The sequence below is a fragment of the Equus asinus genome, chromosome 1, assembly GCF_041296235.1.
Source record: "Equus asinus isolate D_3611 breed Donkey chromosome 1, EquAss-T2T_v2, whole genome shotgun sequence".
In the NCBI taxonomy this organism is placed as follows: Eukaryota; Metazoa; Chordata; class Mammalia; order Perissodactyla; family Equidae; genus Equus; species Equus asinus.
The window spans coordinates 132040674-132057412 of record NC_091790.1 but is presented as its reverse complement, the minus strand read 5'-3'; the positions used below and the strand labels follow the sequence as shown (position 1 = coordinate 132057412).

The 16739-nt window shown below is 38.2% G+C and overlaps 1 protein-coding gene across 19 annotated transcripts in view; it reads right to left on the bottom strand.

Moving 5' to 3' along the window:
* The window catches only part of ADAM22 (ADAM metallopeptidase domain 22), a 238194-nt gene that overhangs the window by 70899 nt on the left and 150556 nt on the right, over positions 1–16739 (bottom strand). For all 19 annotated transcript variants that reach the window (XM_044767786.2, XM_070507864.1, XM_070507943.1 and 16 more), the window contains exons 5-7: positions 10980–11062; positions 5607–5670; positions 3584–3653 (exon numbers count right to left, since the gene is read on the bottom strand). In XM_044767786.2, the coding sequence (XP_044623721.1) occupies positions 3584–3653; positions 5607–5670; positions 10980–11062 (217 nt within the window). The remainder of the gene's footprint in view (positions 1–3583; positions 3654–5606; positions 5671–10979; positions 11063–16739) is intronic.

The following is a 16739-nucleotide window of genomic DNA, read 5'->3' as shown; positions in this document are numbered from 1 at the left end:
ACTTTTTCATATTTCTCCTATAAATACATCACATTCTTTATTGACAATCTCCTAAGTAGCCAACTTGACCTTCACTTCCACTGCTGACCTTCACAAAAGAATGATACACCAAATGTTGGTGAAGATGTGGAGCAATCAGAATTCTCGAATAGTGCTAATGAGAATGTAAAATGGTATAACCACTTTGGAAAAAGGTTCAGCAATTTCTCAGAAAACAGTATTTCTCAAAGTGTGATCCCTGGACTAGTGGCATCAGCATTACCTGGGAACTTGTTGGAAATGAAAATTTTGATAACCCACCCAAGAGGTACTGAATTAAAAATTCTAGAAATCGGAGTTTGCGCTAGGGAAAACTATGAAGTTCCTCAAAAAATTAAAAATAGGAATACATTATGATCCAGCAATCCTACTTCTGGGTACATAGCCAAAGGAACTAAAACCAAGATCTCAAACAGATATCCACACTCCCATGTTTATTGCAGCATTATTCACAATAACCAAGATATAGAAGCAAACTAAATGTCCATCAATGGGTGAATGGATAAAGAAAATGTGGTATATGCATACAATGGAATATTATTCCGCCTTAAAAAAGGAAATCCTGCCATTTGTGACAACATGGATGAACCTGGAGGACATTATGTTAAGTGAAATAAGCCAGACACAGAATGATACCAGTTATATGAGAAGTTTAAAAGTCAGATTCATAGAAACAGAGAGTAGAACGGTGGTTGCCAGGGGCTGGGAAGAGGGGGATACTAGGAGGTATTAGTCAAAGTGTACGAAGTTTCAGTTATACAAGATGAGTAAGTCCTAGAGATCTACTGTACAGAACAGTGCCTATAGTCAACAATACTGTCCTGTATACTTAAAAATTTGCTAAGAGGGTAACAAAGATCTCATGTTAAGTGTTCCTATCACAAAAATAATAGTAATAATAATAATTAATAAATTAGAGCAGGAGGAAACTTTTGGAATTAATGGATATGTTTATGGCATAGATTGTGGTGATAGTTTCATGAATATATATTTACCTCCAAACTTATCAAGTTGAATACATTAAATATGCACTGCTTTTTGTATGTCAATCAAACCTCAATAAAGTACTTAAAAAAACGTCTAGAGATGGCGCCAGCAATCTGTGTTTAACAAGCCTTCCAGGTGATTCCGATGCACACTAAAGTTTGACAACACTGTTATACAGTTAAACATATACCTACCTATGACCAGTAATTTCACTCCTGGATATTTCAAGGAAGAAATGTAAACCGTGTGTCCACAAAAAAGATTTTTACAAGAATGTTCATAGTTGTTTTATTCATAATAGCCAAAAACTGGAAACAATCCAAAAGCCCATCAACAGAATAGATAAAAAATTGTGGCATATTCATATAATAAGAGCAAACTCAATAATTTATAACAATGAACTACTGCTACCCCTGACAACGTAAATCTCACAGGCATATGCTAAGCAAAAGAAGCTGGACAGAATGCATGATTCCATTTGTGTGAAGAGCTACAACAAACCAAACTAATCTATGGTGAAAAAATTCAGAAAAGGGATTGCAGAAGTGGGAGGCACTGACTGGGAAGGGACACAAAGGAAATTAGTAGGGTAACGGAAATGCTCTCTCTCTCACCAGGGGAGTATGTATATATGTGTTAAAACTCATCAAACAGTACATGAGATTTGTATATTTCATTATAGTAATTTTTAAAGCATTGAGTGCTAAAGGGTCAGTGTTTAAATACACAAGCTTTTCTCAAAATATGTCCTTAGGAATACTAGTCCTGAGGGATGTGTCATGTAAAACAAAAGTTTCAACAGTCAAACCAGTCGGGGAAACACTTGATCATATTCTATCTCCAAGAAAGACATAATGCGTGGCAAGACAAAGGTATAATGTAATCCATAGCCCAGTGAAACTTTATTAAATCTAAAATGAATAAACTTGCTTTTGAGCTTATTTCACAAAAATTTCAGTTTTGACATTTATTTGTCTATTTCTTGTTTTCTTCTGATTTGTCATAGTAAATCTAAGTGTCTTGGCAGGCAAATAACACTCTAAAAATTAACAGTGCCAACTTCTGATGAGAAAAGAAAACCAGAAACTAATTGAGACAGACCTGAGTTTTCAAAGAATATGTTCAAAACTCATTTTTAATAACAGCAAAACTGCCAGGTCACTTCAAAAGTTTCTGTTGAAAAGAAACCCTGAACAAAGTTTTTAAAAAATTGTATGATTGTATTGTGGCAAGCCTACAATAAAGTCCTTAGAGGGTAGCTTTATTTATTACTTTAAACATTAATTAATATTTATTGCTTCTAGTAATACCTATTAGATTGTAACTTTATTCTCAGGCAGCTAGTCACGATTTATTTTCTTCCAATAATAGGGATTACAAAAGTTTCATAAGGTAACTGAAGAAAGTCTAAAACAGACATCTGTGTAAAGTAAGAGTGTCTATATAGTTATTTGCAGATTTTTCAAAATATTAAATTCTATAAAATAGGATCTTCTATCCCTTTGGCAGCAGGAGTGAAGTGGCAAGTTTTGTTTCTCTTTAAGAAAACTGCAGAAGATCAAGGAATTACACATCTATTCTAGAGAGAAAGGGACATTAGAAAACACATTTCATTTTCCCCTGAGGAGACAATGTAAACTTTTAAGTGATTTTCCTAAGCAGTAGTTTAAGATTTGCTCTGAGTCTGGTAATTTTTCCATCTCCCCTTGTGCCTCTCTCCCAGAGTATGTTCTCACAAACCCCCACCCAGCTGTGGGACCCTGGAAAAGACAAACTAGCTGAGCCTCTGTTTCTTCATCTAGAAAATGGCAATAATAATATCAATCACAGAGCTGTAGCAAAGATTAAAATGAGATTAAAAATTAGAATGTACTATGGCCACAGTGAGGGCTCACTAAATAGGGAGGAAGTATCTGCACACCAGATATTTGGTGTGTTCTGTCTTCAGAAGGAGAAACCAACGAGTTCAGCAGAGCCAAAGGCAAACGCACTCTGCATCATTATCATTTTGCTAATGAGGCCAAAGTACAGTGCTCTGCCCTACTTGTCATGTGAAGATTTGGATGCAAATCAAATCAACATCTATAAATAAATGGACCTACAAACAAACATATATGAGAAGGCAAGACTCATTTCACAAATAGCATATAATAATAAAAAGTCTTAATCTACAATTGTTCTTTCTTAAAATGCTGGGGCAAAAAGAGATGAGGAAAACAGATGGGAAGATGGTTAAGAGTTCATCCCTATATTTACAAAATCAGCACTTCACTAACTGAATTTTTATATATTTTACCTGGGCAGATCAATTTTTGCTCTAACATCATTTTAAAAGTATTCCTTCAATGTGCTCAAACTATATCTTTCAAAACTCATCCACTATAAACATGAGGTCAGTTTGCACTTTATTCTCCCTCTTGACGTCCATTGACTTTCTCCCTAAAATTGTTATGAGCACTCATGGGTGAATGATACTTCACATACAGATTAGCCCTAAAGCATTAAAATGAATTATTAAAGTTTTCTTTTTTTTTAAGTCACTATACAGATATCATACCAGATGGAAGATCATCCAAGGGAAATTCAAACAGTCTGGATTTGTAAACAGAATGAAAACGGAAATCCTCCTGAAATAACACAAACAACAGAGATTAGGCATGAGCAACCAGATATCTCTAGCCTCAGGCAATCATAGCTGGAGAAGCAGAAATCCTTCAAAGAACCGTAGCTTGACTACTCATCCTCCTGGGCTTGTTGAGGCAATGAGCCATCACGCTACTCCACCCTCTCACTCTTGTGTTCTCCCAACACCAGAGCAATATCCTACTAGAAGCAAAATGCCATAGCAGACAGAGAAGCCAAAGCCTGTAGTAATGGAAAATAAATGAATGGACCTATTTCCCCAAGGAGAAGTAAGACATGTGGGAAAATGGGTTAACGTTTTTCATGACTGGTGCCTTTCCACAGATCCCTGCCCTGCTTTTAGAGCCAGAAAGCTTTGCTAGGCAAAGACTGCAGAGCCAACAATCTTCCTAGGATTAGGGAGTATGTTGACTGGTACAAGCAGATGCCCAAATGAACCTTGCTCCAAAATTCAAGTCATACAAAGTTCTACGAAAAGCTAACAGACAAAAAGCCACATTTCATCTAAGAAAAAATAATGAACATTCAAATAATTTCTTCTGGATTCATTCAATTACTAAAACAAATTACAGTCATAAATAGTCAAGTTTCATGATGTTACCTTTAAAAAAATCACCTGGTCAAGCCAAGTGACTCAACAGCCAGCAATAGGTATCCAGAAAATAAAATACAATACAAATAGTTTCCCAAACAAGATTGTTTATGGGTGGCAAAACAACGTGTGTTTCTAGAACTTACTTGCCTCTCTTAAGCATCTGACCAAGTTCCATGACACAAAGAAGAATATTTGTGTGCAGAGAGCTAGCATGGAAGTGTATTATGTTTCTCTGTAGTCTATAATATTAACTCAATCCTATCCTAATTTGTGGAAAATGAATGTTTTAACTAAGGTGGAGGAAAGAATTTTTAAAACCCAGTTTCTCTAAAATTCATCAGCACAGGACCTTAAAGACAATGGGCAGTTGAGAAAAATCTAGGATCTAGAAAAGAAAGGGCAGTGGAAAATCACATATTTGTAGATTTGATCTGTTTTAGATGAATGTTTGTGTCCCCTCAAAATTCATGTTTAAGCCCTACCCCTCGATGTGAGGTATTTGGAGATAGGGCCTGTGAGGTGGCCTCCTCAAGGTAAAAAGAAAAGGTCTTAAAGGTCCTAATCTGAGACAGCTGGTGCCCTTATAAGAAGAGGAAGAGACAGCAGAGCTCCCTCTCCGCCATGTGAGGACAGAGTGAGAAGCTGGCTATCTACAACCCAAGGAGAGCCCTCAGCAGAACCGACCCTGCTAGCACCTTGACCTTAGACTTTCAGTCACCATAACTGCGAGAAAATAAATTTCTGTTGTTTCAGCTGTACTACAATATTTTGTTATGGCAGTCTGAGCAGACTAAGACAGATCACAGCACATTATGGTAGAGATAGAAATGAAGGCTTCAGAACACCTCAGAAAGAAAGTATTTCCAACATGAAGGAGGAGTAAGAGAGAAACTTTAAAAAAAAAAAAACACTTGTAGTCTTGACTTATTCCATATTAAAAATTTATTTATTTATTTAATTTGAGGAAGATTAGCCCTGAGCTAACTGCTGCCAATCCTCCTCTTTTTGCTGAGGAACACTGGCCCTGAGCTAACATCCATGCCCATCTTCCTCTTACTTTAGATGTGGGATGCCTACCATAGCATGGCGTGCCAAGCGGTGCCATGTCCACACCCAGGATCCGAACCAGCGAACCCCAGGCCACCGAGAAGCGGAACATGCAAACTTAACTGCTGCGCCACCGGGCTGGCCCCTAAAATTTTAAATATATATATATTTACTATCCCAACCCTAAAAATATGAAAATAAGATAAGGCAGAAAAATGAGGAGGAAAAAGAAAGGGAAAAAAAGCTTCCAGCATCAATTCTTACATTTGCCACAGTAAATATAAGAAGCACTTACTTGGGAGGTGTCATTGTCTCCTGGCTCAATGAGATAAGTGTGGTTCCCATCATAGAACATCCCACTGCCAAGGACAAGAAAATAATTACCATGGCTATGGACTCTTGCCTCAGAACAAGATCATTTTACAATCAGCACCTGCCAGAGGATCAATTTACTTCTCAATGCCCACTTCCCTGTCCCACCCATCACCACCAGATACATACCAAATATACACACTCACACACACACCCCACATGCCACACACGTCACACCCCCACACACTCACACACTGCTGAGAGGAAAGGCCCCTCCCTCTGATTCTCCATAAGCAGCAGGGTCCCTTACCTTGACCATTCCCCAGGTTCAGGGTTACCACTTTCTAATTGTGGTCCATTATTCCCCCCTCCAACATACAATTCTAAAACTTCAATATGCAAATAGTTACCTGGAGAGCTTGTAAAAATGCAAAACTTTCAGGGCCCTCCTCAGATTTCTTGGTTGGGGCCCAGGAAGCTGCATTTTAAACAAACCCTAGATGATTCTGATCAGGTTGTGAGGGACTATACTGAGAACTGCCTACCTACCATACACCTGGAAGATGCTCTAGGAACAAGAGTTGACACACTTCAACAACTTACCACGAGCTAAATACTTCACACTCACTTAACCTTTTTCACACATTTATGAGGGAGGTACAATGACTATCCTTATTTTACAAGTAAGGAAATCAAAGCCCAAAGAGATTAAGTAGCTTGCCCAAATTATATAACCAGTAAGAGCAGAAGCAGGAATAGACCACAGGCAGATTTGTTCCTGAATTGCCTGTCCATAATTGGCCACTCACCTTCATTCATTCATTCATTCATTCAAAAAACATTTATAGAGCACCTCCAGTGCACTGCTCTAGGTGGTGGGGATACAGTAGCGAATAAAACAGACCAATTCTCTGCCCTTACGGGGCTGATGTGCATTCTAGGGAGGACAGACAAAAAATACATAATCAACAACGAAATATATACGAGGTGGTGATAAATTGTAGGGAGGAAAACAAAGCAGGTTAAGGGCAACAAATGGTGCCAGAGGACTGGGTATAGGGACTAGAGAAAGAAGACTGTTGATTATATGGAGGGTCAGAGCAAAGCTTCAGAAAAGATGACATTTAAGCAAAGACCTGAATGAGGTGAAGGGATAAGCCATAAGGCTATCCAGGCCAAGAGCACTTCAGATGCGAGCCCTAAGGTAAGAGAATTTTGGCGTGTTCCAGGAACACCAGAGAAACAGTGTGGCTGGAATAGAGTGGGTGAGGGGGAGTGCCATAAAATGAGATCAGAGGCAGAGTGGGGCCATATTAGGTAGGCCCTCCTAAGGACCTTGGCTTTTCCTCTGAGAGGGATAAGGAACCACTGCAGGGTTCTATGCAGGGAGGAAACACAATCTACCTTAAATTTTAAAAATAGTTGCTCCAGCTGCTATGTTACAACCCTTAGGAGGGCAAAGATAGAAATGGGGAAGTTATTACAATAATCCAGGTGAAAGAAGATGGTAACTTAGATCATGGGGACAATGGTGGAGATGGTGAGAACTGGTCAAATTCTGGCTATTTTTCAACAGTAGAACCAGTAAGATTTGTTCATGGATTTGAAAGGAAATATACAAGAAAGAGTTGTATCAGTGAGGACTCCAAGGTTTTGACCTGAACAACTGGAAAGATAGAGCTGCCATTTTAATAAAATGAAAAAAGCTGCAGGAAGAGCAGAATGAGGCAGGCACATAGAAGCAGGACGCAGGGAGCAGGGTGCAAATCTGGAGTTTAGTTTTGGAGATAACAATCCGCCAGTTGAGAAATCCTCTGGAGGGCATTTAACCTACATGTGGCCTCAAGTCCCATTCAAAGAGATCCGATAGCCACTCCCTTTAGGAAAACATGGTCCTTCTACTGAGATCAAGACCCTTATGATGCTGAAGAAATGTGTCTTATCATTCAGGCATCTGATGAGGGGCAGAGCTGTGATCTTCTGCAGTCATTTTTCAGTGTCAGGTGGAAATGGCTGCACAACACCCAAGCTGTTAAACATAGAATCATATTTGTCTTTTATTGACGGCTTAGTGAAATCGGTTGGTTTCCCTGAGCTGTAATTCTGATGGCCTCCAAGCTCTGCCTCTATCCAAATTCTTTCATTCCTACTTTAACATCTTCCACATGTCCTCAACTTTTATATACCTTAGAACTGCTATTCTCACATCTGTAAGGTTTTTGACCAAAAGCACACTTTCTGAATTTGCATGACATTGCATTTGGAATTTAAAGATAAACAGATGCAGTTTGTGAGATACTATTGACAATACACGCCTGAGGAATCAGTAGGGAAACATTTTCAGAACAGTAGCCCAAATATGGCCGTGAACATTCTCTCGGCCCCTGCTGAGAACTAGCCAGATCCAACCAGAAAATTGTACAGAACCATCATGCTTTGCCAAAGTTCACATGGCTACGCTGATTAAGTAGCAAACAGATTATTTTGTTTAAATAGTACAGGGTATTATTTCCTCTTGCGTTACGTTAGTGTCCAATGCAAAAATCAGTTATTTTTACTGGATTTAAACATTACGATACACAGTGTAAATAAAGCAAATTCTGACACAATCTGTAACTAGAAGATTCTGATTCCCTATATGACAATACACTATTATTGATTCCTTAACAATTAAAAAGCATATGTGTTTTATTTGCTTTGAGGATTGGCATCTTTCTGTTATATCTATATAAATTCCACTAAGTATATTGAGTCCATACACGGTATATACTTAATAAAAACCTGCAGCTAGAACGAGTCATTACAGGACAATTGAGCTAAAATTTTAAAAGGCTGAATAAAAACAAGATTTTGAAAAGAAACAGCCATTCTTAAAAATTGCCACAAGAGGGCAATAAACTTACATTTGATTCCATTCTTTAAGGTTCCCATAGTTACAGGAGTTTGTCATAACATCAAACATACCAGGACCAGAATATTGCCCATTAGTTTTTCAAATTTGAAAAAATATGTTCTTGCAGGTTCTTTATGGAAAAGACATACAAAGCTGATTGTTTTCCCCTTTATGTTCTTTCGACTGAATTCAGCAAATGAAGAAAAACGAAAAATCTCAATATGTACTTGGTAATTTATAAAAGATGAATCATGGATGAAATAATACATCACATATCTAAATCACTGCAATTAAGACAACATAAATTATTTAACATTTAGTAATATGCCCAAAATATTATTGTCAGCAATTTTTGTTCAGAAGGTAAAATCAAGATAAGTCATAATTAATAAATGACAAAAAGGAACAAGAGTAACTGTATCCAACAGGCTCATAAAAGTCTAAGACGCCCAAACACACTCGTATACAATTCTGACAGTGTTCCAGACACACAGTGGGCTTTCTGTGTGTTTCTTTTTGTTTGGTTTCAAATGTAAAGGTTTCTAAAGGTAGAAGTAAGTTTTACTCAGTTAAAACACCTGAAGCACACTCTGAGTTCTACTCCTGATTTAGTCACTAAAATTTCCTTAGTTTTTCATCCTCCTTCAAATGACTATGTAGGATTAGTAGTGTGCTATTGGTCTTAGGTTCTCAGGTCTTTTACGGCCTTTAGAAGGCAGTAATAACTCTGATTCTCACAGTATTGCATCCACTTGAGAAACTGGGAGGCAAACGGGAATAAGAACCAGACAAGATGCTTACACTGACTTTGGATTGAGATTTTAAGAGGAAAAGAGGGAAAACAGCCTCTTACTTTTTATATCACTCTGCTATAACACACTTGCTATCACAAATGTCGGCAGGCGCAGTGTACTATTCCTAGCTGACAGCTGTGCTTGTCTTGAGATCAGATATAACAATTTTACTGCTGAAATGGACATTTCTTTTTGCAGATAAGAAAACTGAGGCCCTCACATATTAGGCATGGAGTCTACATTGGTAAAAACATCTCTTTACTCAAAGAATTTATTTAAAATAAGTAAACTAGTCTTTTAGAAAAAACAATAAGCAAGTGGAGGTCATCCACGCTCTGAGACACATGGCCTCATTTCTCTGGCTACGTAACTGATCCTCGCACTGTCTCCTTTCTGTGTCTCACATACCTACTGCCAGAGCCTGATCAGAGGCACCACTTAGGCAGACTAGCTGCATTTTCCAGCCTTTCCCATTAGATCTCTTTCCTACCTTTCTTTAAGATTTGTCAGTCTAACCCCTTCTCTTGGAAGATTCTGTCAAGGCCTATTCCAAGGACCACTCCACCTTCTTCAGGTAACATTCCTCTGGAGCCCTCAAGTAACACTCATTCTTCAGTGCCCACTCTCAACTTCACTTTTCTCTGTTTTTTGCTCTCTCAAAGAAAACAAACACACCTATCACATTCCCTAGTAGGAAGGAGAGCTAGATTTAGCTTCCCCACTAGACTGTGAGGTCTTGGGGGCAGGGCTCCTGTTCTAAATACCTGAATATTCCCACTGGCTGGCACAGCAGACATTCAGTAGCTGCTACTGAGATGAAAAAACCACATCTCTAACTTGGCAAGAGACAGAAAGTATTTTAAAGTTTCCAAACAAAAATTCAACACAACTAAATTAAAGTGCTGGCTTGTTCTGTGCCCAAAAAAATTAGAACAAAACAAGAAAGAACTGAGATGATTTAGCCTAAGTAGAATGCTGAGGAATGACTTGGTAGCTTTAGAAGGGGTTACAAAACAAAGAGACAGCCACCTGTGTATCACCATTATCAAGAGGACAGAGGAAGTGGATGTATTCCCATGTTAACCATCAGCAAACATTCTTTGATAATGAAGGTTATGAGAAAGGAAGCAAGGCCCCGAGGAAGGATGAACCCCGATCCTTGGAGATTTCTGAGAACAGATGGACCCTCCCACGAGTTTGCTGTGGGTTAGGTGGGATTCTGGCTGAAAAAAGGGCTGAAACACATGAGTTCTTGAGGTCACATGCAGCCTTTTGTCTCTGTGAAAGGACTCGAGAGATTTTATCTACTGAAATTTCTATAATTCCATGAAACAAAAACTAACATCAAGGAGTAGTAGGGGTAGAACTGGTACCAAGGGATTAAACATCCACAGAAACAGAGATCAACGTTTCCCAAATCACTCCTGTCTCAACTTGGAGGAAACTGGAAAAATGCTTCCCACATCACAGTATCAGAGCCCCGGGCTGCTGTGATTCTAATTGTAAAATCTGCTTGGTTTATAAACCACAAAAAAGAAAAAGAACAGATCCACTACCGATTTGAAATTATTTCTTGACATAAAATGGGGATATTGATTACAACGCATTAAAAACAAACAAAATAAGTGATTGAAAAAATGGATGATACAAAAAATTTGTGGACACTTACTGAAGTCCGTGGCATGTTGACAATGCAACAAACGAGGGAGGGTTTCCTCGGATATGGCCCTGGTAGAAACAGTGTTCTCCTCCCTGAAAAGAGAAATAGAAAACACAAGCCTTTGCCATCACAAGGAGAATCAGCCACATCATTTCGCAGGTTTCTGCCCACACTGCACCTCCATTTGTAAAGCTCTGCACAATATTTCATTATTCAGATTAGTATTATCAAACCATTTCTAACAGAATTATTCATAAACATTCCTAGTGAGCTGACTCCAAATCAAAGACCGGGAAATAAAAGCTGACCTAACTGCCTTTTTATGTAGGTGATGTTAGAAGGAACAAAGAAACAGAGATTGAAATACACTATGGCCCTTGTACCAGGATAAGTTTAATCATCTATTTCCCCAGTCACAAGAAACTCAACCTTTAGTAGCAGCAAGATGATGTTCTTTCACATAAAGCTAAGGAGAAATAAATATAAATCATTTGAGAGTCATTAAATTAAATTGATGGAGAAAAATGTCTATTTTTGCAGTGTTTACAACAAAACTTGACAAATTTATACTATTCTTTTCTCCAACCAGGAATGGCTTTACTGGTAAACAGTCTAGGGTAGGGTTGGAAATTGAGAAATTTCTTCTAGCAGCTAGTCACATTAACTAAATTCCACTAAGAGAGACTCATTTCTTTGGATTAAATGTTCCTGGAAAAGGTAACACGGTAAATCCTCTGGCATCTCATGGTGGTGCCTCAGTCTTTAAATCCTTGCTCCTCAGAATGTGGTTCAGAGACCAGGAGCATTGACATCACCAAGAGCTTGTTAGAAATGCAGAATCTCAGGCCTCAGCCCAGACCTACTGTATCATATTCAGCACTTTACCAAGGTCTCTAGGCGATTCACATGCACATTAAAGTGTGAGAAGCATTGTTCTAAATGACCTTTTCCCATTCCCCCATTAATCTGCCATTTCCTCAGAAGGTGAAAGCTTCTAATTAAACTGACCCACTGAGATATGAAAGAGTGACATAGTAAGGATAGACAGAATGGGTAGTTTAAAGGGGCAAATGTTACGTACTTCATAGCCTGGTTTAAAGACTGACCCTGCTTAAAATATTCAGTGTTTGACGAGTGGAGAGGAGAGAATAGAAAGACATAATGACATAACAAGACATTTTCTTCACTGGAATTCCAGGGAAGGGAGCCTGGCCTGAGACTGCTGCTTCTCATGAGATGATTCCACAGGATAGGGTGAATCTCAGCTTTGGTGAAAGGGTAGAGAGCAGGTAAGACGGCACACAGTGCAATCCCTGACCCTGTGAAACCTCCAAATTCCCAAGGGAGTCATTGACCATCATGAACTGAGGACTGTGGCTGGATTTGATGAAGGACAAGATAGGACAGAACTATCCACATCCAGGTCTGACAGGGGTGAAAGCCAGAAGGCCATAGACTTAGGGGCAGAAACAAAACCAAGCACTGGCTTCATAGGTAGGGTTGATTTGGTGTAGATGTTAACAGCATGAGCTATCAGCTCCTTCACTTACTGCTGTGTAATCTCAAGCAAATTAAGAACTGCCTGTGTCATCTGTCAAATGGAGATAATAATCTTATAGGGTTGTTCAGACAATTAAATGAGCTAATATGCAAAAAGGGCTTAGAATAATGTATGGCACTTGGTACGTACTCAGTAAATATTTGTGCTATTATCATTACTGTGTGTCAATTATTCTACTCAATTTATATACACAGTCACCTTAAATCCTCATGTAAATCCTACAAAGAAATAGTATCTCTATTCCACATAGAAGGTCACAATTTCTGAGAGCCAAGGGTTGCCTACCTGGGAAGTTGCCAAAAAGGGATGCAAACTTTGTGTGAACCCAAGGCCTGTGGCCTTTCCGGAAGCTACTTATGAGCTGGACATAGAACCTGTGGGTTATGCAGAGCGAATCCAAGCTTTCCCCTAGGCTAATTGTTGTTGTTTTGTTTTGTTTTGAGTAGGGCTGGGAGCAAATTTAAGAGAATTTAAAATATCCTCCGTTAGGCTGTTGGACTGATGAACTGTCCATAAGATTAGATTCTAAGTGCATGAGAGATTATTATGTTTCAAATGACCTTGATTTCCTAGACACATCTGATTGGACCAGAAATCAAAACTATAGTTTTCTATCGGCCAGACACGAAAGGCCAATAGCCAATGAGGCGACCTGAACAGAAAGAGAATTCTATCTAAAAGTGTTTCCTTATACTGAATGGAGACTAAATTACCCAATCAGATTTTTCTCAGAGGTCTAAGACTCACAGTGAACAGTAGATAAAAAGATAGTAGAAACAAGGAGAAGTATGGAAACAAAGAAGATAATCCCAAGAATTATGGTATCAGATTAGAGAACAATGGAAGCTGACAAGTAATTATATGTGGGGAAAATATTTCAGAGGTAAAAGCATATAAGAAATGTTTTATAGATGACTAAAGCTTTCTTTAAAATACCAACTCTGGGGGGCCAGCCAGGTGGCGTAGCGCTTAAGTTCACATGCTTAGCTTTGACCGTCTGGGTTCACAGAATTGGATCCTGGGCACTGACCTAGCACGGTTTGTCGAGCCATGCTATGGCGGCATCCCACATAAAGTGGAGGAAGATTGACACAGATGTTGGCTCCGTGACAATCTTCCTCAAGCAAAAAGAGGAAGATTGGCAACAGATGTTAGCTCAGGGCCAATCTCCCTCACTCACACACACACACAAATACCAGCTCTGGAAATATGTTACATTAAATCATAAAAAGGACAAGGAAATCATGTTTTAAAGCAATCCTTTGTTATATTGGGGATAAATAAATGATAATGGAAAGCAATCTTTCATTAATTTCTGATTCTGAAAAACAAGACTCAATCCAAAAACAGCATATGATCAGGACCCATCTGCACAAAAGCCTAACACAGCAAACAAAGAGAGGAGCTCAATATGGTTGAATCTCTATCAATTGTTTCCATGACACTTCAGGAGAAGCATAAACACAAGGGGGCAAATCTCCTCAGTTTAGGCTGTTATACTTCAAATACTGAGGCTCTCAACTGGTGGTATATATAATTTTTCTAAACAATGATGGAAATTAATTTTTGTGTTGTGATTTTTTTTCAGGGATTATTTGCCACAAATCAATAACTATTTAAACTAAGAACTAAAGAAGATTTTTTTTTTTTCCTTTAAGATGCCTGGAAATATTTCTTAGTCCAGAATAGAGGCCTTAATGTTAAAGGGCTTCTTTAACTTATATACTCTATTATTAAATTATTAAAATAAATAAATTTAATAGGTTTTTACTTAATTATTTTATGCATTATTTTTATAATAATAATACTTATGGCAAAAATTCTAAGAACTCAGGAGGTAGATGGTGAAAAGTAAAAATATCCCCTTCATACACACTTTCCAGGCTGCAGGTGCCTTCTAAAAGGTAAGCATTTTTGACAGCTTTTGTGCACCATGTCAGGGACAGTCTATGCATATTTAAGGAAATGTATATATACATAAATACACATAAATCCTTTTCAGTGCACAAATGGGTTTACACTATGCACACTGTTCTGCCACTTCATTTTTTCCCTTAAGGTAACCTTGACATCTTTCTGTATCAATACCTCATTCTTTCAATGATAGATGGTATAATATTCCATTATAGGGGTGAACCATAACGATTTAAACAGTCACATACTAATTGGACATTTACGTTATCTCCATTTTTTTTGGTGTCATAAACAATACTGCAACAAACATCCTTTCATATGTTTTTGTGTACTTCTGTCAGTATATATGTAGGATAGATTAGCAGACGTGAACCTGGCGTGTCAAAGAATACATGGATTTAAAATTTTTTAGATATTTTAAAGGACAAATTGAATTGTATTTCTTTACATTTATATCTGTTTTAAAAGATGCATTGCATTGTAAAATAATAAAGTGCATTTTATTAAAAATTATATATTTTAATAAAGACTACTACTTAAGCCAACTTTCTCAAATCTTATCAAGTATAAAGGTTCTCCATATCTTCATACAACTTTCTTGAGGAACCAGATGCTTTATGCAAAAGGTATTATATATAACAATGTAAGACAGATGTTATAGAAAAAGAGAAAAGCAAGCACATCCTAACAGAGTTGGGCTCTTTATCAGACTGCCGGTCACAGCTTTATTCGTTACTGTCTCTTTTGTTCCAGAAATAAATCCATGGTCCTTGAAAAGTTCTTCATACTCCTTGATTTAACAACACAGTTATAACAGTACAGATGTTTATTTTTAGCTAATTAGATAGTTGTAGCCAAAAAAATTACCTCTCCAAAAATGAACTATGTGATAGTTTATATGTCTATTGGTTTATCTTCCCAGTGAAAAAAAAACCTTATTGCAACTTTTATTCTAGGGAAGTCAAAATAATAATTTATTTGCAGAATTCAAAGACAAACCACATTTTTATTAAGCAGTCATATCTCAAAAGAAAAGTAGGATTTATTATAAATATGATGAGATGATAACACAAAGGAAGTTATACAACCTGGGTTATAAAACTATGAAAACTCAACAAGGGAACCAATGGAGCACAGCAGCAAGGCCATGGGGATGTCCTCCAACCAGGTTCTCAAAGGAAATTACAGCTTTATCAGCTCCAAGATGGGCCTGGACCACCTCCTCCAAAAAGCCTTCTCAGATTCCCTCCTCCTCACAAATTACTTCTTGCTAACCCCTCCGCCTCTGAATTTTCATATTTTTTAAAATCTGTACTACATCACTTTCTACCTGCATTCCTGTTTCTGTGTCATGTCCCCCACTAGACTATGGTCTCCTTTCAGGGAAGCACATGTGCCTGATCTATGTGTATATCCCGAAGTGTTCTGTTAGAGAGAGAGCCTCCCTGAATCTCACATTTCTCATCAATAAAATGGAGATAAGATCAACCCACCCTGCCTCATGAAAGTATGCAGGGATCCATGAGATAACAAAGCCAGGTCCACAGTAAAGTGCTATATAAATAGGTGAGGGGTGGAGTCAGGCAATATCTACTCAATGAGGGATTCTATTATGCCCCTAGAGCTATGATGCTCATGCCTTATTTGTTGAGGCTAACAATCCAGGGCAGTGATTAATAATGCAGAGTACTGTATCTCTTGCCCAGAGAGTTTGTTTAGGCAGCTTTGAGGTGAGACCCAAGAATCTCCATTTTAACAAATACTCCCTGTTCTTCTTACCCTGGGAATACACTACAGCAGTGGTCTCAAACTTGGCTGCATATCAGAAACACCTGGGGAGCTTTTAAAATCCCATTGCTCAGGCTGTGCTCCAAACCAACTAAATCTTAAACTCTGGAGATGCGACACAGGCATCAGCATCTTTTTAAGCACTCCAGATGATTCAATAAAGCTGCAGGGGCTGAGAACCCCTGAGCTAGGAAAATGTTGCTCAAAAGCAGTGGTTCCCAAAATGATCAGAATCACGGTGGGGGGCTTTGCAAACGAACTGACTCCCAGGCATTCCCTCAGACCAAATGAATCAGAATCTCCAAGGACGTAGGGCCCCAGGCTTTTGAGAGTTGCAAAAAGCTCCCCAGGTGATTTGGATGATCATATTTGGAATTATTACCCTAAAAATATTCAACCCAATATCAAACAATCCAGAGGATACGAGAAAGACTGAGATCTTTCAGAGAATTAAAGTGTCCACCACATCCTTGGCATTCTGCTTGGCGATTTATGTAATATTTCCT